Raw genomic sequence first — 25,343 nt, 5'->3', positions numbered from 1 at the left:
ATCGTTCATCAGTGTGGATACTTACATCGTTATTGTTATAGCTCTAGTTATCGTTCATCAGTGCGGATACTTACATCATTATTGTTATAGCTCTACTTATTGTTTGTCAGTGTGGATGCTTACATTGTTATCATTATAGCTAGTTATCTAGTTATCATTCAGCAGTACGGATGCTCGCATCATTATCGTTATAGCAATAGTTATCGTTTAGCAGTGCGAATGCTCACATCGTTATCGTTATGGCTATAGTTATCGTTATTGTTCTTGGTGTGGACGGGCCTTAAGGCACTGCAGAGTTCCAGACTTTGGTATGAGGGTGTGGAATGAGCCCAAGAGCAAAAACGTGAGCTCTTAGTTTGCAAGCATTCCCAGGCAACCTGCTAAATGATCAGATCATTGATTTCTGAACACTGTTCTTGTCTAACTACATTTTAAACCGCTGTATTAAGCTACAGTGGCTCTTTGGGGGGGGGGGGGGGGCGATACACAGCTTCAAAATGTTGTTGTCTTTGTCTGTTTTTCTTTGTAACAATTAATGCGAATAGCATAGCAGATGTTAGCCTGCCGCTCCTGCTCCGTCTTGAGTGGAAGGGTTCGGTTTGAGTGGAGGGGGCGGTGCGGGAGGTCACTCATCAGGACCTGTCCCACAGTGTTCCTCCTTTATATTCCATGCATTGAGGACGGCCGTAATGAGAAGCCGGCGCGCACGGTCGCAGGGAATCGGCGGTTAGCGAGCCCCGAGACCAATCTCCCGAGTCTTCGGCTTCGGTTTGGGAGAGGGAGGCTCAGGACGAACGACTTCCGGGAGAGGATTCCGGGATTCGCGTGCGCCTGAGCGGGCCGCCGCGCTAGTTCACACGCGACGTCGCCGCCCCTGCGGATGAGCTGACGGGGCCGGTTTAAGCGCTGACGGACGACGTCGATGGCCTACTTCCACGGTCCCGTTCGCAGCCTCCGAGTTCGGTCCTCCGAGCGGGTATTAGGCCCGGATTCGACGGTCGCGCCCCCGACGCGGGAACCGCAAGGACAGGGGGACATGCGACGGGAAACAGTCATCCAAAGTTTTATTTATTTATGTCTTCATGGGAATAGTGAGTGCAGTTTTTCCTTCCAACAAGCGCGGCTGTCTGCGCTAATCTGTTCCATTTCATGTAAACCTTGTTCAGGAGGCTCATTAAAAATGGGAGATAAGGACGGGTGCATTACTGGCTTATCTTTTTCGCTAATGGCCAGAGACAAATGGGGGGGAAAAAACACACCTAAATCATTTTTCTTTTTTTCCAGTGAGAGAGTAGTGCATAACAGTCTCAATCTGAATTTTAAATTCTTTTCGCGTCGCATTCTGAAGCAATTTTATATACAGAGTACAGGTATATTTGAGGCGTTTCATTTCACTTTATTTTCCCGCTTTAATGTTGTCGGCTATTTTCTTGAATGTGTACCGGCGCGACTGTTATCACCGTATTTGCATAATTGTTTGTTTCTTCAGCTTCTGGAGAGCCGATCTAGACTCCCAACGAGCTCTTGCCGTGCCTCTACGCGGTGGAGTTGTGATATGACAGCCGGTCTCTTCAGGCCTGCCCATAAGTCAACTCCGATTGTTGGCTGAAAATGAATTTATTTTCTTTCATCGGGGGGAAGGAATTGTGCCTTTAGATTACAGACGCAAGACCGATGGGCTTGTATGAGCGAACGCCCTCCCTTTTCATCACCTGGTTCCGTGGTGCATTTTCATTATTAGTGCTTTATTGCCGCCACAAGAACACATCTGGTTTATGGATAAGTGTAATGTAGCGTGCCGCTAATTTATGAAGGGGAGCCATTCTGCCTAGCTTTGTGTCAACTAAGAGAAATGATAGCGTTGTTGTTTCATGCATATCCAAGTGCTTCAACTACAATACGGTTTTTGTATTGAACCTCTGCCTTTGGCAAAGCTTCTTCAGAATGCACGGAAAATGTCATATATTTAGCTGGAATACCCTGTTCACATAAAAACGTCAGCATAGAAACACTGTTCACTGTTTTAACAGTTCTCCACACATTTCCTCTGGCTTAAGTTATAATTTATTTATTTATTAATAATGCTGACAAATGGCATAATATAAATGTCTGCCTACTCTTTTGTTTAAAGATAAAACACGCCCCAGTAATTTTACCAAGTAGTGTGCTCATTGTCATTTTGTTTTACAGTCTAGACGTGTGTTAACTAGGAAATCTGCATGCCTTCACACTACATGTTGATTTTCAGGTTCTCATATTTGTGTTCAGCACATTGTGTTGCGAATGTGTATGCTCTATAGCTAACGCCTGATTGACTGATTGATTGATGTTGTACAAGCCTGCATGTTGCACAGGGCTACATGTTGTACAGGGCTGGTTAGGGAGGTGATTTGGTTTCTGTGGCGTGTGGTGTGTCTTTGTTCCACCATCGGGAACAGCTGGTGTTTCAGGGCCCTGGGGGCGGCGGGCGGGGGGAGCAGAGAGGGGAGAGGGAGGAGGAGAGGGGGCGGAGGAGAAAGGAGGGGTTGTTGTTGTTTTTGTTGTGGTTATAACCAATGGGGACAGGTGTTCTGGGTGCTGATGATGCCAGTGTCAGACACGCTGCCCCTCTCGATATCCCAGCTTCAGACTCTACACGTCTCTGGGTTACCTCCTCAGCTTCAGACTCTACACGTCTCTGAGTTACCTCCTCAGCTTCAGACTCTACACGTCTCTGAGTTACCTCCTCAGCTTCAGACTCTACACGTCTCTGAGTTACCTCCTCAGCTTCAGACTCTACACGTCTCTGGGTTACCTCCTCAGCTTCAGACTCTACACGTCTCTGAGTTACCTCCTCAGCTTCAGACTCTACACGTCTCTGAGTTACCTCCTCAGCTTCAGACTACACGTCTCTGTGTTTCATTCACAACAGCTTCAGAGTATACACATCTCTGAGTTCCTGCTCAGCTTCAGACTACACGTCTCTGTGTTTCATTCACAACAGCTTCAGAGTATACACATCTCTGAGTTCCTGCTCAGCTTCAGAGTGGGCGGCCTGTAGCGTAGTGGTTAAGGTGAATGACTGGGACACGCCAGGTCAGTGGTTCTAATCCCCGTGAAGCCACAATAAGATCCGCTCAGCTGTTGGGCCCTTGCTTTTCTCCAGGGGAGGATTGACTCCTGCTTAGTCTAATCAACTGTATGTCGCCCTGGATAAGAGTGTCTGCCAAATTACAATAATGTAATATAATGTAATGTATACACGTCTCTGAGTTCCTGCTCAGCTTCAGCGTATACACGTCTCTGAGTTCCTGCTCAGTTTCAGCGTCTACACGTCTCTCTGTTTTCTTCTCAAAAGCTTCAGACTCTGCAGTCTCAGTGTTCTTCTCACCTTCAGACTCTACATGTCAATGAGTTACCTTGTCTGCTTCACAACAGCTTCAGAGGTGGTTTTGTTGCTCCATTCCTGTTCGGACCGAGACCTCTCTGAACCCGAGTGAAACAGACCGCTTTCTCAAAAACAGTGTAGGGCAGGGATGGGCAACTTCTGACCTCTTAATTATTCAATTAGCCCAATCGTTTACATGATCTGTCATTTATAGCCACCTTCCGTGATACAAACAGCAGGTGATGAACGTTTTCGTCTTGTAGCATTTTATTGTGGAGTGAATTGGTCGTGGTGCATATGGCTAATTAGCTGATTGAGCCAGGCTACCTGGTGGCAGCAAAATCTAGCATACACACCGGCCCCCCCGGACTGGAGTTCTCCATCCCTGATGGAGAAGAACCAGTGTGATGCTCAGTCAGTGATGAATTATTCAGCCGCTGACTCTAAAGTACATTTTTAATGTATTAAATTTTAGCTCTAATTTGTAACAAACTGGTTAAATAAGCGGCTGATTTTTCGGCCGTGCGGAGCCAAATTTAAAGCGGCATTACTTGAATGAAATGAGAACGAGAACGAGAACGAGACGGCAGCTGTGCGCAGAGACGTCCGTGGGGAAAGCAGGTGACGGGTGCTTGAGTAAAAAACGTGTCGCACGTAGGGTCACGCTAGGCGTCGAACACTTTTTAATGAGTCTAAAATCATTGGTATGCGGGGCAACTTTCCCCTCACTGTTAAGCCCTTGAAGGAGGTTTATTTCTGACCGGCTCTATGAGAATTCCAAAGGCATACACATTCAAATGTTTCATTTTATGAGATGTTTTGAAAGTTGCGCCCGCTCTCTAAAAATTGCACTTTGTGTGTGTATATTTATTTTACTATATTGCACTTTGAACGTATATTTCTACTATATTACACTTTGAACGTATGTTTCCAGCTAGTCCTCCAAGTGATGAAAGTTTGAGCTCCATAACTTCTCTTCTTCTCTGTACTACTTTTCCAGCCCTTTACTTTTTCTCGTTTGTTCTCTTTTCTCATTTGAAAACCAACTGTCAAAAACGGACATGCCCCAAATCCCTTTTCTCCTACTGTTTTGGAAACATACCAGGTCAGTGTAAGATAACTTTTTAACAAAAAAAAAAAACAAGACCCCCTGCACGCAGAGAATGAGCTATAGCTTTTTGACTTCGCCGGTGGACGGACATGCTTAGCTGGTTTTGCGTTTTCACATTACTCGTTCCTCGCCGTAACGAATGTCTTGGTTTGGGGAGCGGAACGGTACAGTACATCCGAGCGCGATTGTACATTTTGGAAGTTACGTGCTAGCGAGAGAGAGAGAGAGAGAGAGAGAGAGGGGCTATCACGAGCTTCGGGGAACAGTAAGTCCTGCCTCTGCTCAAAAGCGTCTCTCATTTCCCCCGAGCGCGTCGGTGCTGTCGTAGCCACGCGGAACAGATGGGGAGCCACAGGATCCGACGGGAGCAGAGAGATCCGAGGCCTTGCCCCCCGTCTCTCTGCAGTTTGCGGCTCATGAAGGGGGGGGGGAACGATCATTTAGCATTTTATCTCACTTCAGCGCGACGGAAAAATGAGCCCTCAACGCGTAGTCCCGTTGTAATTATACAGTACACAGACATTTGTTTGCAGTGCGTTTTCATTAATGTGCGGTCTGATACGCGGTTAATGAACGCCGGGAGAGAGTTATGGGGCTGCTCGGGGAAACCGAATTGCCAAATGACTGCCGCTGTTCGTCTTTCAGAATCCGTCGACGCCAAAGTCTGAACTAATGTGCGAAATGGATGAATAAACAGCATTTTGGAATGGGAAAGGGGCCGTTTGTCTGTGTCACTGTGGGCTAATGCTCTTCAAAGGAAGCGCGAGGAGAGGAAAAAGCATCCGTTGTAGCTGTTTCCCGCTTGCATTACGTTTATATTACATTACATTTTATTCAGCGGACGCTTTTATCCGATGTGACGTGCAAAAAGTGCACAGCAAGGTTAGTACTGGACGGTTGGCAGTTCACAGTGCAACTGTTGGGCCCTTGAGCGAGGCCCTTAACCTCCACGTTGCTCCATGGGGGGGATTGGCACCCGCTTAGTCTAATCCACTGTAGGTCACTTTGGATGAAAGCATCAGGCTAAATAACTGTCATGGATAAGGTACAATTCACATAGAATCAGTTAATATCAATTAAGATAGGTTCAATTAAGTCTAGTACACACTGTAAATGGGCCAAGTCCGCAAGTAATAAGGTCAGGAACCATATAAAACGACGAAGTACACAGCACAGTGGTGCAGTGGGTAGCACTGTTGCCTCACAACAAGACGGTCCTGGGTCTGTGTGGGGTGTGCATATTCTCCCCGTGTCTGCGTGGGTTTCCTCCGGGTACTCCGGTTTCCTCCCACAGTCCAGAGACGTGCAGGTTGGGGACTGCAGATGGAAATGAACTCGTTACCTAAGTCTGGCGCATTTTGCATTTGATGTGGAAACCGAAAATGTTGATTAATGTGCACTGTCCCTGGTAAATACATAACACATAACGGCAACGGGGCTAAAATATCGAGACGGGTGAAACGACAGCGTCAATGCACGTCACCGCACTCACGCATGGGGAGGGATTAAGGGAGGGCTTCTGGCCAACGGCCGTCTTATTAATAAGCTGTCTCCTGCCCCCTCCCACCCCCACCCCCCCCCCAATCACAGGTCGCAAGTTCGTCATCGCGAACGCGCGCGTGGAGAACTGCGCCATCATCTTCTGCAATGACGGCTTCTGCGGGATGTGTGGCTACACGCGCGCCGAGATCATGCAGAAGCCCTGCACCTGCAACTTCCTGTACGGGCCCCACACCAAGAGGCTTGCCATCGCCCAGATGGCCCAGGCCCTGCTGGGCTCCGAGGAGCGCAAGGTGGAGATCTCCCTCTACAGGAAGGACGGTAGGTCTGCTGTCTTGATGCCACCGTATTGACAAGATGTTGTTTTCACAAGATGTTGGTGAGGCTTCGTAACATCGATGAGGCGTTTTCAGGAGATGTTGGCTTACTACTCATGGGCCAGCCTGTAGCCTAAAGGCTAAGGTGCTTGACTGGGCCAGCCTGTAGCCTAGTGGCTAAGGTGCTTGACTGGGCCAGCCTGTAGCCTAGAGGCTAAGGTGCTTGACTGGGCCAGCCTGTAGCCTAGTGGCTAAGGTGCTTGACTGGGCCAGCCTGTAGCCTAGAGGCTAAGGTGCTTGACTGGGCCAGCCTGTAGCCTAGTGGCTAAGGTGCTTGACTGGGCCAGCCTGTAGCCTAGTGGCTAAGGTGCTTGACTGGGCCAGCCTGTAGCCTAGTGGCTAAGGTGCTTGACTGGGCCAGCCTGTAGCCTAGTGGCTAAGGTGCTTGACTTGGCCAGCTTGTAGCCTAGAGGCTAAGGTGCTTGACTGGGCCAGCCTGTAGCCTCGAGGCTAAGGTGCTTGACTGGGCCAGCCTAGAAGCTAAGGTGTTTGACTGGGCCAGCCTGTAGCCTAGTAACTAAGGTGCTTGACTGGGCCAGCCTGTAGCCTAGTGGCTAAGGTGCTTGACTGGGCCAGCCTGTAGCCTGGTGGCTAAGGTGCAACTGTTGGGCCCTTGAGCAAGGCCCTTAACCCCACATTGCTCCAGGGGGGAATTGCCCCTGCTTAGTCTAATCAACTGTAAGTGGCTTTGGACTGGTTCTGCTTTAACTTTGAAGTGTAACCTTCCTGAGTTTAAACGCATAAGTTGCTTTTCCAAGTTGCAAATCTGAGTTTCGCAGAAAATGCTATTGAGACAGCGATTCATAGCTTTGCGACTTACTGACAAATACAGCAGAAAGTTTCACACAAGAAAGTAAGTTTAATGTGGCATTCATTATGTATTTTATGTGGCCACAAAAACTAGCTAACTGTGTCTCTTCCTAAATGCGAAATCATGGCCCATTAAAAAAAATCAATGTTTATTTTATTTTTTTTCGAGCTTGATGCGTCAATTGATCAATTTATGTGTCCCAGCTCCACTGGGTTTAAAAAGGACATTATCCAGGAAGCGGAAGATGAGAGGTTTTCCCCAAGGTCCTTTTTACATCCGGAGGTCTGGCGGTCTCGTATTTCACCGAATCACTCGGGTAATGGGATGCAAATTTCGGCGTGGCTTGATTTCCGAGACAGAAGCGGGGATATTTTCTCCGTGTTTCCCGCCTGCGGAGAGCTGCCGCCCGCCGGTGACGGACGGCCGGTCTCCTGGCAGCTTTGCGAATTAAACCCAAAAACAACAAAGAAAATGGTGGCCGTTTGTTGTTTGCCGTCGAACGATACTTCGCGTCGTCTGTGGACTGTGTGCGCCTCCACACACACGCTGCCATGTAGCGTTTCAGCTGGTTTATGGTTCCTACTGTTTAAACTCAGTTACCTGTTGTTTTTGTTGTTTTTTTTATCAGATGCGTATGGATTTTCCTTGCCTTACAGAGACCAATCATGCAGATGCTGGGCCGGTTTCACGGACACAGATTAAGCTTAGTCGTGGCCTACATCTAATTTCGTACAGCGAATCTCCATTCAAAATAGAATTTAGTCTAGGCTAGAGTCTTAATCTGTGTCTGGGAAACTGGCAGCGTGGTTTATTATTTTTATCTACACGTGTGCAGTATGTGTGTGTGTGTCGGGGCAGTGTGTATGTTAACGCCTGACAGCAGCTGTGTGTTGATGACTCATGATAATCCGTCTCAGAGACGGACCGTTGACACACACACGCACAGCGGCGGGGATACCGCGGAAAAAACCGCCAACGTCGGACTGATACGGCGGCCTGTAGCGTAGCGGTTAAGGTACATGACTGGGACCCGCAAGGTCGGTGGTTCGATTCCCGGTGTAGCCACAATAAGATTCGCACAGCCGTCGGGCCCTTGAGCAAGGCCCTTAACCCTACGCTGCTCCAGGGGAGTATTGTCTCCTGCTTAGTCTAATCAACTGCAAGTCGCTTTGGATAAAAGAGTCAGCCAAATGACAGGTAATGTAATGATAACGTGGCCTGGTGTGGTACAGCGACTCATTTCGGCTGAGAGGTGTGCTTCCAAGGATACGTTAAGGGTTCAAGTCGTATCTGTTCTGGATTCAAATGCTTTTCTGCGTTCGACTAAGCTTGCCTAGTGTATTGTAACGCGCGTAACGATCCCAAAAGTGTAAAACCCCAGCTCCTCCTCGCAGACCCGAGCACGGAAAAGTATTTGAATCCAAAAACGAAAAAAACAGTTTGAACCCAGGTCTGGACCGAGCCCATCTGTTCTGGTCGTCAGTGCCTCTAAGTTCCCGTCTGGTTGGTGGGTTTTCCGACGCCCACCTTTCCGCTCCCCCTGGCCTCTTCCCCCTGGGGGGTCCGGTCGGGCCCGTCTGACTCACCCAGTGGCTGCTGCTCAGGTCCACGCCCGGGCCGGTGACGATCAGCGCCGGGGCCCAGTTCTCCCAGACCCCCCCGTTGCTCGGCGATATCCCTCAGTCAGATGGCCCGGGTCCCAGTTCGGGTCAGGCAGGCGAATCCGAGGCCCCCCATTTGTCATAGACGGGAAGGAGGAAATGTAATTTCTCAGTCCGGTGCGGAGGAGCCGAGGATGGGGGAACAGGCTAGGATAGCAAACCGGTCCTTGTTCCCCCCCTCCCCCCCTTTCCTCGGTAGCTTCTAGAAGCCGAGCGGTGCGACGGCGTCGTTCGTCTGTCCCGGCTCTCGCCTATTAGCCTTCAGAGTGATGAATACGTCTCCCGCGCCATCAATTGTCCGTTGCTGATCTGACTGCCGCCACTTAATCAGTCAGTCTGAAATGTAAACTTCCCGCCGCGGAGAAGCCTAGCCCTGGCACACCGTGTGCTCTGCAGCGTCGAGACGGGCAGTGCGAGAAGTCCCAGCATGCTCTCTTCCCCCCCCCCGGGGCTGTCGATGGACGTCATGCCAGCTCTGGGGTCAAAGTTCAACAACCGTTTGAGTCTCGGCGATGTGTGCTGGGTTTGGGGGAGGTCCCTGCTAGGTTCGAAAGTTGGGGGAACTGCGATGGGAAACCCTGCAAACTCACAGTTACAGCCGAGGACTTAACGTAGAAGATCGGCCAGATCTCACGTGGGCTCGAGTCGGAGGCGCACCAATCACAGCGCAGCATTTAGGGAAGCAGCCTGTAGCCTGTCGCCTAGTCGCCTAGTGGCTAAGGTACTTGACTGGAACCAAGAAGGTTAGTGGTTCAAACCCTGGGGTAGCCGCGATACGATCCGCACAGCTGTTGGGCCCTTGACCCCGCGTTGCTCCAGCGGGGATTGGCCCCTGCGTAGTCTAATCTTGTCTGAAACACTCGTGCTGCGGGAGCGGGAAGCGCACAAGCCTACCTGTGCTTCCCGCTCATCTGAGCCGACTTGTCACCGACAGCTGCCAGACCGGAGGCCCATAAATACCGCCATTCATTTCCTGGAGTACTTATTGTAGCGATACCATCTGCAACCGGGAGCTTTTGTTTGCAGGGAACGCACCTGCCACTCAAGTTTCCGTGACGATGGTGCCGCGAACGGTCGGGTTCTCCGGTGCGGGGGGGGAACCCCCCGGTGCACCCCCCCCCCCCGCTCTCCCCCCCCCCCCCCCCCGCTGTCTCCCGCCCCCACTCTCCCCCGCTCTCCCCCACTCTCCCCCGCCTCTCATCTGAAGATCTGTTTGTAGGAAACCGTTCCTTCACAAAGCCTTTCTTCAGTTATAGTCGTGGCACACAGTATGTTATCGTCGTGGCACACAGTTTGTGTGGCAGATGGAGGGAGGTGGATCCACGGGGTCCATCATTTACACGTTGTGCGTATCTGTACTTCCTCTCATCTTCCCTTGCCCAAGACAACTTCTGGGAGCCACCTAACTTCTAGCTTCTCGCTCCTAGAGGGAACGTTTAACGGGTTGGAATCTCCTTAAAGACGGTGGCCCCCAGATTGATTTCCAGGTCCAGGTCAGACAATGAACAAGGAGAAAGGGGGGGGGTGGAAAAACAAGTGACTGGAAAAAGCCCCCAGGGCATTGGTTAGGTGGGGGAGTGAAGCGAGATTGGACTGGTTAACAGTCCGGACGACAGATGGAGACCATACAAGTGGCTGAATGAACAGTGAAGGTGCCCTTTAGGAAAATGGCTGTGGTTTTACGGGAAAGCGGGGGCTTTATGAATGCGTTTCTTCAGCAAACAGATCCATTGGGCTAATGAATTACAGCCATTGTACTGTAGTTCACAATGAAAATAAAGGCACAATGATTCCTGGCACAATGACTGGGGGAGGTTGGGTGAAACACACCTTGGCAAATTAATCTCTGTTAATTTGAATTAATGGTGAAGTGTTTGGCCTTTGTATTCTGACTGAAGTTGCTGGAGTGTACTGTATCGTTCTGTAGTTGCGTTTTTAATTTGTTAATGTAGTTGAAATTCTATATTGTGCACCTTTAAAACGGTGTTTTATTTAAGGTCCTGATATCCGTAAAATAAGACGTTTGTGTAGCAACGATCTCTGTCCATTCCCCGGCACCTCTCATGAGCTTTACCAACAAAAGGCTGTTTTAGCGTCTGTGCCTTTAAGACTCGTTAAGATCAATGAACCTCTGCTCTAATTGGCTGGTTGATCGACGCGATACTTTCTCTGTGTTTTTATAACACCTACTCTATATCTGTATTATAATCCAGCGAGGGGAAATGTCGTTTTTCCACAAAATGGGACCCTTGAAATTCCCTGTTCGTAGCCTGTTGGTAGCAATTTGGAATGGGGCGATTCCGTCACTGCAAAGTTGGCTCTCTTAGTGCAGTGCACGGGCTAGCGTTAGCGCATATGTCCACCGGAGCACACGCTGCTAGCCTACGCTGTGAAGCCCCTCGAGTGGGAGGCCTTCACCTCGGGCGCAGCTGGTGGAGACAGGCTGTGTGGTCAGGCAGGGCATGTTCCTCAGCTGGCTAAGGGAGCGGGCGGCCTTGATGTCGGGAATTTAAAATATGTTACAGTATTCTGGCTTTCTGGCTAAAGGAGGAGGAGGAGGAGGAGGAGGAGGAGAGGGAGGAGAGGGAGGGCGGGCGGGTGGAGGAATTAGACACATTTTGCCCCATTTCTCAAAAAACCAAGGTAAACCTTCAGATATGTCTGGATGGATGGATAATTGATGAGTAGATAGATAGAGAGATAGATGCATTTACATAGTGATTTCCACACACTCAAAGAGCTTTACAGTGATGAGGGGGGGGGAAACTCACCTCTACCACCCGCCTGGGTGAGGCAACGGCAGCCATTTTGTGTCAAAACGCTCGCCACAGGGGATGTTGCTGGCTCTCCCCCGGCAGTGTCACGCAGACAGCGTGCTCCATCAGCACAACTGAAATCAGGCAGATTATGAGCAACTGGGCTCGTCTTCTGCCCCCCCCCAAAACCAGCGAAGGACATGTCCTCCCTTGACCTCTGACCCCGAGAATCAATGTCATCCCCCCCAGAAGCAGGTGGGGGGAGGGGGAGGGGGGGAGGGGGATAACCAATTACCCTGAGATAGAGACGTGCAAGAAAACCCCCCCTATAAGTGTCAGATAGGTGGTGCCGATTACTGTGCCCATTACTGTTTAAGTGGATGGCTGTGTATACAGTTGACATGCAAATAGTGGTTTCTGCACTACAAAAACAAAGCAAGGAAAGAGTTTTCTTTTTTTAGAAAATATTTAGACTTAAAATCTTATCTCTATGACTAGATGATAAGCGGTTTGACTCATTTCAGTGGGGTAAGAAAACTTCACACCTGTCGAGCAAAACCGTGCAAAACCGTAACTTACAACAAAGCTAATATGTTCTACTTGAAAGAAAGAATGAAGGTTTTAAATCTCATTAATTGGCTAAAATGCTTGTCAAGACGGACCTTTCTTGCAGTGTGACCAGCTGTTGTGGAGACCCTGGCTCATTAAACACGCGGTGGACTGTGCTGTTCTCTGTGCCAAGCTCGTCCCTGTGGTGTGAGGGGGAAAATGCAAAGACTGTAACAAGCTGACGTAGCAGGCGAGGCGCGGGGGGTGGGGGTGGGGGGTGGGTGGGGGGGGGGTCTGTGGAACAACGTGGGATGGGGAGAGTCTGGACATTGATGACTGTGGATCGTGACTTTATGTTGCCATCTGTTGGAAAATAAAGTCGAGCTGAGCTAAGCAGATGAGGGCTTCTTTGTTTTTGTATGTAATCGTATCCTCTCTGGTTTTGAATATTAAAATAGTTTTGCCATATTCTCACAGTGTATCACTGTCGCTGGAGTTGAGACCCGTTCTTGTTTGGCTTAGAGTGTAAAAATACCCTTCTGAAGGTGTTTAGTGAATATATAGTTCAGCTTCACTTGAAATATAATTTAACTTAAACCATGTACCATTTTTTTTTAATCAGATACTGATAATACACATTGCTTCAAATTAATTTTGGTGAAGTGAGTTTCTTGAATGTGTATTATTTTATATACATATTTGTCATTGCTAATCTATATGAAATATCCAGGAGGTACACAATGAAAAACACCACAATAATACATTGTACATTTTCCATTGTCCACCATAAGTATTACAGAAGCAATTAATCACATAAACACGAGGTTTTCCCCGAACGCAGATATCTGAAAAGCCATATGAATAATTAAAAAAAAAACCTCTTTTTGAAAACCATTTTAATGTCACCGGACTATTTCTGCTTTCCGTGGGGTTTCACAGGGGCTGGACTGCACAGGGTTAGCGTTTGTGTATTGCTGTGCGTTGCAATAAACTCGATTTGCAATTAAGGCCAGAAGAAAAGAGCAGGACAGCAGCACAATGCGTGCTGAGACCCCACCTGTAAATAATGTTGAAAGGCAGCGGACAGTAATTAGCCTACTGTACTGTATTCTTCTTCTTTCAAGCTCTCCTTTGTAAAGGAGTCGGACCACAAGAATAGAAACGATTCGCAGCGACAACTTCGCTGTGATTAGCCAGTAATTGCCACAGTGCCTCTGCCCGAAAGTACTGTGGGATATTATGTTTGGGCCAGATTTAGTGTGCTTTTTTTAAATGTTAGAACAAGTCAGCAGTCATCTCTGGGCCTGGATGCCCTGGATGCTAATTGCGCTTTGCACAAACTCAGTATCGGAATGATCGCATAGGAGTGCAGGTTGTGCCGGGCATCTTATGGCAATTAATGTACCAAACAATTATTGACTCATTCTGTAGATCAACTTGTCTTAGCAACCGACGTTAATACCTGCGTGTTACTATTGTGCTATTTATTTAACTTTAACTTTTTGCACATTTCCCCATCGCTATTCTCCGAATTTAATGAAAAGGACATAATTATACACTCAAGAAAAGACGGACATCGGCAACGCTTTCAGTTGTACGGCATCAAAGTGGAGACCCATCATTAGCGCGTTCAGGAAAAAATGTGTGTTCACTGACTGCCCAGACAAGATGGACGCCTGACCGAACTCCATTAACACTGTGATTAAAGACGGGCTGAAACGGACGCTGTGATAGCAGGAGTCAATTTGAGGTTAAAGGTACAATAGGTAAGATTTTTGTCTCAAAACATTGTTACAAGACCATTGTAAATCCCTTCCTATCATTGAAAAAGGCTCTCTGACATGTTGAATCACCCTCTGCCTGTGTTTATAGTCCTTAAATTCAGGTTTCAAAATACACAGTTGACAGTACCAAAACATTGTATAACTGTACAATAATTCAAGCTTGTTGGTTGAAAATTAGTTTTAACTGCCGCAGCCAATGGCGTTTCAACGTCAACGCGTTCACAGAGAAGGGGGTGGGATAAAAAGTGTTGTGGTTTGAGCGTTTTTGTTGCTGCAGTTCCTCTCTTGACCGTTAGAAGTCCAAAATTACCTATTGTACCTTTCAATGAGGGAAGCAGAGCTGTATCCTGTGGCTCTGGGGGAAGAATGCACTATGCTGTGTGAAAGGATATTGATTGGAGGCAAACGGAAAATTGATATTTGACATTTGACCTAAATACATGCTCACTGGTACATGGTGACTCAGTAAAATCTCGTATTTCCAGGAAGTGGATGGAAAAAAGTCATGTGAAAATAGCTATATAGTAATCATTTTAGATATTTTTGGTTATATATACTTCAAGACGTGTTCATACGGTTATGAAGCATTGACTAAATTTAAGGAAAAATTTCATTTTGAATTCAGCTTGTCTTTCACTACGTTAGTATCACTGGGGAAGTGACAGATGCTGGCTCCGTAGCACGGAAAAATCTCCGTTCAGCACTCCTGGACGTTTTCCTGCTTTTCCCCGCGGTGGATGAGGTTCTGCTGGACTGTCCCGCTCTGCATTGGAGCCAACATTTCACTTAGTTTTGACTTTTTAATCAAACTCACCGAGTTCCCAGGCAAACGCTTCCCTGGCCCCTCGATGGCACTGTAGCGGAACAGATACTACACAGACACCTGCTCCCACTCACATATAGTACAGTACAGCTGTTTAGCTGACGCTTTTGTCCAAAGCCACTTACAGCTGAGTAAACTAAGCAGGGGACAATCCCCCCTGGAGCAATGTGGGGTTAAGGGCCTTACTCAAGGCCCCAACAGACTTAAGGTCTTATTTCTTTCTCTCGTGGAGTATATTAGCTTGTTTTAATTTACCGTTTCCTTGAAAGTGCAACTTTCTTACCTCATTGGTAGTTGTTTTCTCTCATTTAGCAAAGAAGATACTAAGATTAAGATACTTGTTAAGAATGATTATTGTTTGTTTTTGCAGTGAACCTGCAGACAGTCTCTACTTTAACTTCATGTTCGTAGTTTTTTTTTTTTGTTTGTTTAATCCAATGTTCTAGAGCGCCGAGCCAAAAGGCCGAATTTGTGTGACTGTCCAAATACTTAGACCGCAGCGTACAGAATGTGCCTGGGTCACGACCAAAAGGGAGCTCCGTCTGTTCACCCGGTTGCCATGGAACTGAAGCCCCTCTGAGGGGCGGGGGGTGTAGAGGAGAGGAGGGGGGGGGGGGGGGGGGCGGTTGTGTGATTGCTCATTTATTCCGTCGTGCCGCTTGTTAAATCAGGATTCCGGCCTGCGGGTTGGGCTCGGCGTTACCGGGGAGGGCCGGCTGCACGCGGGCGGGCGCGCGGGCGCGCGGGAGCGGAGGTTTGTTTGCTCTCTCCGCACCTGTTCCCCGGCTGCGCGTCGTAATATCGTTGCCACCGCGGCCCCCCGCGCTCCGCCCCGGCGCTCTGTTGACAGTGGCCGTGTTTACCTCTCCGTTATTAGGGGGAGGTTTTTTATCTAAATGACATATTGATTCTTCGGTCCGGTGGAAACCGATAAAGCGCTGGAAGCAGGGCCCGCCCCGCACCTGTTGCGGTTGTGTACGGGGGCAGATAGGGGGGGCAGATACAGGGGCAGATACGGGAGGGGGGGGGGGGGGTGTGTGTGTGGTTATTGACCCTCGGGGCCCCCCTGTGATGCTCCTCATTAGCGGACCGCGTTGTGTTTCCACCTCCTCCCCCCTTTCTCTCGCTTGTTGATCCTCCGCGAGTCTCTGTGGGAGGGGCTGGGTTTTGCGTCGTCATGGGAACCTCCCCGGAGAGTATCGCTTAACCCTTTAAGGCGCGAGGTCGCACGGTAATGTGATTAGAGCGTTTCTTAGCGGAACGTACCAATGCTGATGTCACAATCGCTGCTGGTGAGGAACGCGGACTTTCTAGAACACTGAAAACAAGCATTCCAAAAGAAACCTGACTTCAAAGGGTTAAGCCCCTCCCTCCCCAACGCCTTCTGCATAACCAGCCACCCTCTCTGACGACACACACGCACACACACACACACACACACGCATGCACACACATGCACACACACCACACCACACACACACACACCACACCAAGCAATACAGGCAGGGATCAAAACCAGCCTTTCTTTTTTTCTTTTTTCTTTTACCAACCGAGCCTTACGAAGAATGTGGATATATATATGAGAAAAGCATTGAACTCCAGCCCAAAACAACACACGCAATCATAGATATCCGCTTTTCTCTCTTCTCCCCGAAAAGCGATGCTAGATTAAACGGGAGTCCTCCTTCAACTTTTTACAATGCGGCAACACTCTGCAGTCAGCCTCCCCTCCAGCCTGGAGAGCTCTCTACAGGAGAGAGAGAAGCTCTCCGCGCGTCTCTCTGGGAGTAGCTAAGAAAAGCCCGGGAGCTGTCAGGGGATAAGTATAACATCGCCGGGAAGCGGAGGGGCGAGCTTTAGACACCGTAATGGCCACGGAGCGCTGCGGGTAGAGGCTGTGTGTTTTTCCTCTCTAGGCCCCGGTCCCTTCGTCCGCGGTGTCGGTGGACAGGGGCCGCGCACGCTCCTGGGGGGGCCACATCGCTGATGATTTACGGGGCCCTTACGGGGGGCCCCTCGTGGAGAGCGGCTCACCAGCGCGGGCCCTCGTACAGACCGACACGCCGCGATGCGGATCGCTTATTCGTGCGCGGGGGGGCGGAGCGCGTAACGCCGTGAATCACGGATACGAGGCGTGTGAGTTACGCCAGGCCCCCCCCACGGCCTCCGGGGGACGGAGAGGCAGAGTCGGGCCCCGGGGCCCCAGGGCCCCAGGGCTCTTCTGTGTGTTGGGCCTCAGGAACACACACTGCGCAATGAGGGGTTCCTTCTGTCCGAGTGCTGCGAGATCGTGCGGCCGCACACGAGACGGAGTGACAACACGTTTATGAGTGATGAAAACGCCACACGACGATACTGTGACTCCCATTCAAACTTTTTGTATTTTTTTTCTTATTACGCCGTTTTAACAGCAGAACGGAGCGCTTCTGACGCGTTGCTAGGTTACGGGTTTATGGTATCTCCGGCGCAGTGAATCAACCGAACGTAAACCTAGCGGTTCGGTTCCGAGCGACTTATCGTGAGATGATGTCACCCCTTTGAATGTCTCTCGGCCAATCACAACGCCAGCTCGGAACTAACTGTTGTATAATTAAGGATAGAGCTGGACTATAAAGAGATACACTAAGATATTTGACAGATTATTTATTAATTCATAATCCTTCGTCAGTGCCTATTTCTGCTTCATCCATGTCTATTTTTGCATATGTACAGATTGTGTTGATAAATCAAAGTCCTCTTGCATGGGTGTGTACAGTATCACCAGATGTACTGTACCTTTTTATAATAACATAATACAATGGTGAGAACAGGCCATTCCGCCCAGAAATCTGTAATCTCTACCTACTGTTTAGTTTACCTAAAAACTAGATAGTATCTAGCACTGTATCAAGCCTGGTTTGATACAGTGAAAACCCCCAGTGTTTCGGCCTCCAGTACATAACCTGGTAAGCTATTCCACAAAGTGACCACTCTGTGTGTGAAAAGAGCCATCCTAATGTCTGTGTGGAATTTATCCTTTGCCATTTATACCCTCTCGTTCTGCTAGCCGAACTCACCCTGAAGTTGCTGTGGTTCACAACTTAGAAGCCTCAATCAATCTCAAATCGAGTCTCGTTTTACTCCTTTTACTGAGCTTTTTGTGGTTTTTATGTTGAGTTCCAGTCCTCTGTTCCAGACAACACCCTGAGAGGCAGATGGACAGACAGACAGACACTGAGATGGTCGGACAGGCAGCCAGACAGACAGGGAGGGAGGGAGGGAGGGAGGCTGTTGGGCACTTCTCCAAAATGGCGGACTCATCCTGCCCAGGCTGTGGACTCCTGAGAGACAGACATACAGACAGACAGATAGACAGACGGATGCAGGGATGCAGTTGAGGCCTGTGTATTCTGTTCCCGTTGAATTAATACTGGACATTTCACTGTAGCAGAATCAGCCTGGGATGTTTATTTATAGTGTAAAACATTTAGAAATCATTATTTAATTCATGTAATGAAAATAGTTACGGTTTCAAACGCTCATCTCTGGTCCGGAGGAGGACCATATTGTATCCTGACGGAGTTTCATTAATGCCGGGCGCTTTACTGTATCCCAGCATCACCCAGGGATACCAGAGTCCTGCCAATGGCAGACTTAATATGCTTTTATGAATGTGTTCGCAAAACCTAAGCGCTCAAACCAGATGGCATTCTCATTCTTATTTCATAAAGGAAGGCAATAATGAGACAAATATGCTTATTTTACCTTGTGGCGCCCATTAACATAAAGTAAATTGGCAATAATAAAAGTCCCCGATGTTTAGCCCAACAGGTCAAATTAGTAAATATTTGTTATTGTTTCTGTATTTGTATTACATAATGCTTTTGGGTAGTAGGGCAGTGTTTACTTTTTGAACTTAATTATGGGGTGGCATGGCTCAGGCAGTAAGAGCAGTCGTCTGGCAGTCGGGGGGTTGCCGGTTCGATCCCCCGCCCGGGCTGTGTCAAAGTGTCACTGAGCAAGACACCTAACCCCTAAATGCTCCTGACGAGCTGGTCGGCACCTTGCATGGCAGCCAATTGCCGTTGGTGTGTGAGTGTGTGTATGAATGGGTGAATGAGAAGCATTCATTGTACAGTGCTTTGGATAAAGGCGCTATATAAATGCCAACGATTTACCATTTACCAATTGCAAAGAATTAAGACCCCTGTTATTTAGCATCTCCCCTCCACTCTAAGGCTGAGGGAGAGAGAGGGCAAGAGAGAGGGAGGGCAAGAGAGAGGGGGAGAGAGAGAGGGAGGGAGAAAAGGAGAGAGAGGCTGTGAGAAGGAGAGAGAGAGGGAGAGAGAGAGGGAGGGAGAAAAGGAGAGAGAGGCTGTGAGAAGGAGAGAGAGGGAGAGAGAGAGAGGGAGGGAGAAAAGGAGGGAGAGAGAGGGAGGGAGAAAAGGAGAGAGAGGCTGAGAGCGAGTCTGAGAGAGGGAGGGAGAGGGGGAGTGAGAGAGAGAAGATAAATAAGATATATATTAAAGATTATAGTTCATTGTCATTTTGAATGTGTTATGCTCTAATTGTATTTCTGTCCTCTGTATTTGTTATTCTGTTTATTGTAGTTCAATTGTTATTGCCTATCTGTTATGTTTGCTACGTCAGTGAATGTAAGTGCACCCTTACCAAGCCAATAAAGCTCATTTTCATTTGAGAGAGACAGAGAAGAGCATGAGAGAGAGCAAGGTTTTTTATTTTAAACTGCCTTTATTGGGACAATATTCAAAAACAGAAATTATAGAGTTAACAATAAAAAACAAACCTAAACAACCCACAGGCAGAAAGAGAGAACGAGAGAGGAGGGAAAAAGAGAATGAGAGAGGAGAGAGAGAACAAGAGAGAGAAGAGGGGAGAGAGAGAACAAGAGAGAGGAGAGGAGAGAAAGAGAGGGAAATGTGAGAAAGGGGAAGGCAGAGATGTGGAGAGAGTTATTGCGGGCGTAAAAAAAAAACCCCCCCAAAAAAACTGTTTTTATTGCAAATTAACGGATTTGCAACCCCTTTGTCATCGTAACCTTCCAGCTTTCACAGCGAATTTATTTTCGGCGAATTCCGTCCGCTCCAGCTGAAGTTCCTCCGACACGTTCCCCACCGTCGCTGGTCCCGGCTGCTCTGGACGGTGCCGATCAGCAGTTTTCCGTAAAAAGCCATTGTTCCGCTGCGCCATTGTGCTCTCGTCACGAAGGCCGTTCCCCCGCCGGCCCCCTCGACCGGGCGCGCGGTGAATTCCGCCAACTGCTGAAATCGTTTATGAAACAAAAACAAAAAAGAGTGACAGTCTTGCGCTGTAGCGTGTTCGTCGCAGTGATGCAACGTTGAGAAATACCGGCTCTGTACAAAACGCTTAATCACACGATCCTGTTGTTTCGTATTCGCATCGGCTCCCGCTTCAAAAACAAAGCGTGGAGTGACACGGCGTGGCGTTCGGTCACGCGTGTCGGGGTGAGTTCTCATTCGCTGGCGCCGGGTGTAAGGCTTCGTGCCGCCCTGACAGGTTTTAAATGGGAACAGTCGTCTTAAATTCGGTCTGGAGCCCTGCTCCAGTTCTGCCCAAAAACATGTGGGATGGCCGCACTCATCATCACACGCACACGCACATACACACACACACACGCAGAAACACACACACACGCACATACACACACACACACACACACACACACGCACATACACACACACGCAGAAACACACACACGCACACATGCACATACACACACACACACACGCAGAAACACACACGCACGCACACACGCACATACACACACACGCAGAAACACACACACACACACGCGCACACACACACACACACACACGCAGAAACACACACGCACACACGCAGAAACACACACACGCACACACAGAAACACACACACACGCAGACGCACACGCACACAGACACACACACACGCACACGCACTTATACACATGCAGAAACACACACACACACAGGCACACACGCACACCGACGCACACAGACACACACACACACACGCACGCAAACATACACTCACACTCACATACACACACACACACACGCAGAAACACACACACACACACGCAGACGCACACACACGCACACGCAGAAACACACACACGCACACGCACACGCACATACACACACACACACACAAACACACACTCACACGCACATACACATACACACACGCACACAGACACACACACACACACAAACACACACTCACACGCACATACACATACACACACGCAAACACACTCACATGCACATACTCATACACACACATGCAGAAACACACACTCACACGCACATACACATATACACACGCAGACACACACACACACACGCAGAAACTCACACACACACACGCACATACACACACGCACACTCACACACATACACACAGACACGCATGCAGACACACGTAGACACGCGCGCACATATACACACACTCGCACACATAAAGACAGGCATGTAGATAGATGGATAGATAGATAGATAGATACTGTAGGTAGGTAGATGGACAGACTGGAATAGCGGATAACGAGGATTGTGTGGGAGGGAGAGGGAAAGAGGGAGTGAGTATGAGAGGGAACCTCCCAGGAATCTGCCCATGTAGCTCTTCTACATCACAGAAAGTCTCTCTGACAGAGAACATTGTTACCCAGCTCTGCACAAAACAACCACCGTCTCATCAGAGAGGGGAGGACCCCTAGCCAGCAATATTAAGTTAATTTGTACCTTCTCTTTGCTTGGAGCACATACTCATTTGTACCCAGAAGGAAGCACTTCCAAGCTAGATTTGGGAAATTTGATCCTTGAAGAAGAAAAATGTACCTCCCCTGTCACTTTATTTCTGAGAGTGAATGAGAAAGAGAGAGGAGGAGGAGGAGGAGGAGGAATGGGGGAGTTTGGGATGGGCGTGGAGGGAGGGAGGGAGAGAGAAAGGTTGGAGGTTGTGGATGGAGAGGGAGAGGTACGTCAGTGCCCCCCATGAGTGGCTGAGGAGTGGCAGACAGGGAGGGGCCGTGTGGGGAGGGAGGCAGGGGACACAGCATTACTATAAAGCCAAGGCCAGGTCCACTCTGAATAGTTTTCTTGCCTACCATAAGGGCAGTCTTGTGGCTAAGGTGCTTGACTGGGCCAGCTTGTAGCCTAGTGGCTAAGGTGCTTGACTGGGCCAGCCTGTAGCCTAGTGGCTAAGGTGCTTGACTGGGCCAGCCTGTAGCCTAGCGGCTAAGGTGTTTGACTGGGCCAGCCTGTAGCCTAGTGGCTAAGGTGCTTGACTGGGCCAGCCTGTAGCCTAGAGGCTAAGGTGCTTGACTGGGCCAGCCTGTAGTCTAGTGGCTAAGGTGCTTGACTGGGCCAGCCTGTAGCCTAGTGGTTAAGGTGCTTGACTGGGCCAGCCTGTAGCCTAGAGGCTAAGGTGCTTGACTGGGCCAGCCTGTAGCCTAGAGGCTAAGGTGCTTGACTGGGCCAGCCTGTAGCCTAGCAGCTAAGGTGCTTGACTGAGACCTGGAAGGCACAATAAGATCAGTGCAGCTGTTGGGCTCTTGAGCAAGGCCCTTAATCCCACGGTTCCATCATGGGATTGGCCCCTGCTTAGTCTAATCAACTGTCTGAACTCAACTTCTCTGAAACTTGTGTACACAGTAGTAGGCGAGTGAGCAGTTTTGGCTCATGTCATTAACCATATAATCCTAGGCAATTAATATCGGGTCAATGCTGCAGAGCTTCCTAATTGGATCGCGGTTAATGCAGAAGACCGCAGCGCACGTGATCCCGTGTGCGTGTGCGTGTGCGTGTGCGTTTGGCCATTCTCCGGGTTTTGCGTGTACAGCGCGGCACACTCCGGATGACGACGTTAAGGGATTGTGAAGGGCTGTCGTCATGCCGACCGCAGACGGGCGCGAGGCCGCGGTCGAACGCTTCCGCCAGCCGAGGGACGGCCAATCACGTCGCGGCGTTTTCGGTTTCGTGACTCGCGTCCCCAACGGACTCCCTCGTCCTGCGGTTACCTCGTCTCGCCGTCCCCCGGCAACCGCGACGAGGAGCCGGCTGCGTTTACCGCCAAGTCTTTCACCGAGACGCTTCCATTCCCCCGACTTCTGTATCCGTGGTGACGCTTCAGCCGGCGTGAGGAAAAAGGACCGTCTCTCTCCAGCGTGAACTGGGGCGGCCTGTAGCGTAGTGGTTAAGGTGCATGACTGGGACACGCAAGGTCGGTGGTTCTAATCCCCGGTGTAGCCACAATAAGATCCGCACAGCCGTTGGGCCCTTGAGCAAGGGCCCTTAACCCTGCATTGCTCCAGGGATTGTCTCCTGCTTAGTCTAATCAACTGTACGTCGCTCTGGATAAGAGCGTCTGCCAAATGCTGAGTAATGATGATAAGATCAGGGAATGTGTGGCTAGCAGACGTCCTGGCCTCAGAGAGAGATGTCTTACACTGGATATCAGCAGGGAGGGCTTTCACCACGCTATCCATCCCGGTCCCGCCAAAAACACGCCTGTAATCGCCCTCCGACTCAGCTCCCAAAAATCACCCAGAAAATGTTTTCCGGATCCTTCCGCTTTGAAGCGGGAGACCCCGCGAAAGCTCCCAGTAGCTCTGAGACATTCTCGAATCAACCAGTTACACACGATCGTGGTCTAGATATTTTTCTCCTTTGATTATCCCTGTGTATAACTAAACCGGAAGCTAAACTCGTTGAGGTGATGTATATTTTATTAAAATGATATTAAAAGCATTTGTTTCACTTCATGGGGACAAATGCACTATTTTCTGTGCCAGTGAACTCCAGCCACTGAAAATACGTCTGTTTTTCGATGGGCTGTGTGTTTTAGATTTTTGACCTGCTGTGTTCAACTGCATTGCGCATTTAATTGTGCTGCTACAAACTGGCCAAAAATACAGCCCTTTCTCCTACTCCATCTGCACAGACGAATGCAGGGACAGTTAAGTGAGATCCCTCAGTAGTCTCTGGCTGTACCGTGCTTCACAGTGGTGTTTCATTTTGTCGGAAAAATGAAATGTTTGCATACTGCTGCGACTGCTACTACTACTGCTGCTACTACTACTGCTATTACTACTGCTACTACTACTACTGCTACTACTACTGCTGCTACTACTGCTGCTACTACTACTACTACTAATGGTAATACTGTAGATAGATGGATAGATAGATTGTTAGATGCATTTATACAGTGCTTTTTTCACACTCAAAGCACTTTACAGTGATGACGGGGAACGCAACCACCACCATGTGCAGCTCCCACCTGGGTGATGCAACGGCAGCCATTTTGTGCCAGAACGCTCACCACACACCAGAGGAGGAGAGGACAATGTTCTTGCCAATTAAATTGCATGATGATTAGGTGGCAGGTTTAAAGAACCAGGTTGGGAATTTAGCCAGGGCACGGGGGAACCCAATATTAATAAATGGTAAATGGCAGGCATTTATATAGCGCCTTTATCCAAAGCGCTGTACAATTGATGCTTCTCCATTCACCCATTCATACACACACTCACACACTGACAGCGATTGGCTGCCATGCAAGGCCCCGACCAGCTCCTCAGGAGCATTTGGGGGTTAGGTGTCTTGCTCAGTGACACTTCGACACAGCCCGGGTGGGGGATCGAACCGGCAACCCTCTGACTGCCAGACGACTGCTCTTACTGGCTGAGCCATGTAATAATAATAATACTAATAAGTCTCTCATCTCAATGAAATCCACGCTGTTTCGTGTTGACACCTGCGGCCAGGAGCGTATGTACAGTATGTTCGCACACACACTGGTGTGAAAGTCAGACTTGTAGCCAGTCGGCGTGACTGCAATAACCCCGCAGGATTAATGGCGGAGAACTCGTCCCCCGCTTTCCCCGGGTCTGCGGTGTGCTCAACACTTCCGCCAGACAGATGACTCTCTCCCCTGATCCCCGCTGTACGGGAACACATTTCATTACCCCGTGGTGAGCTTTTTACGATTGTTTTCCCATATTTGATGTCACCACCAGGAAATATTTCAAACAAACGCACCAAGGCCGCTGAATAAAGATAATCATACTTTGGGAACCGTTCCAGATCGTTTCCGTCGTTTTTTTTTTCCCCCCGTGCTTTATGTCCGCGGAATGATTTGTGTACATCAACGGGCTTCACGACTCTCCAATCTGTGCAATGGCGCGCGGCACGTCAGAAAGCCAGGCAAACTAATCAGCCATTTTTGAACTCATCTTCATATGACTGGTGGTCACAGTATTATATACTTTGACTGTCTTAATCAAATGTTGTCATTTCAATTTCAGTCGTTGTGTTCCCCGTCCAATGACAGGCCTGTGGCCATAACTGCAGTGTACTCCTTCAGTTCTGACAAGAGCGTATTGTATGCGTGTAATCTGAACTGAGTGAGAGGGGGAGGGGGAGGGGGAGAGGGAGGGAGGGGGGGGAAGGAGGGATAGAGGGGAGAGGAAGAGCGCAGGGAGAGAGAGCGAGGGATAAGATGGGGAGAGAGGTGGAGAGAGATGAGGGAGGGAGAGAGTAAGAAAGTCACCGAGAGAGAAAGAGGAGTGAGGGAGAGAACGTTCTCTGAAGCTCTGCTTGCTGCG

The 25,343-nt window shown here is 49.1% G+C and overlaps 1 protein-coding gene across 1 annotated transcript in view; it reads left to right on the top strand.

Annotated features, from left to right (window-relative positions):
- The window catches only part of kcnh2b (potassium voltage-gated channel, subfamily H (eag-related), member 2b), a 198,812-nt gene that overhangs the window by 6,861 nt on the left and 166,608 nt on the right, over nucleotides 1-25,343 (top strand). The window contains exon 2 of the mRNA XM_061239261.1: nucleotides 6,069-6,299. Within this exon, the coding sequence (XP_061095245.1) occupies nucleotides 6,069-6,299 (231 nt within the window). The remainder of the gene's footprint in view (nucleotides 1-6,068; nucleotides 6,300-25,343) is intronic.

This window comes from Conger conger, chromosome 4 (assembly GCF_963514075.1).
Source record: "Conger conger chromosome 4, fConCon1.1, whole genome shotgun sequence".
Classification (NCBI taxonomy): domain Eukaryota; kingdom Metazoa; phylum Chordata; class Actinopteri; order Anguilliformes; family Congridae; genus Conger; species Conger conger.
This window is presented reverse-complemented; position numbering and strand designations above follow the sequence as displayed.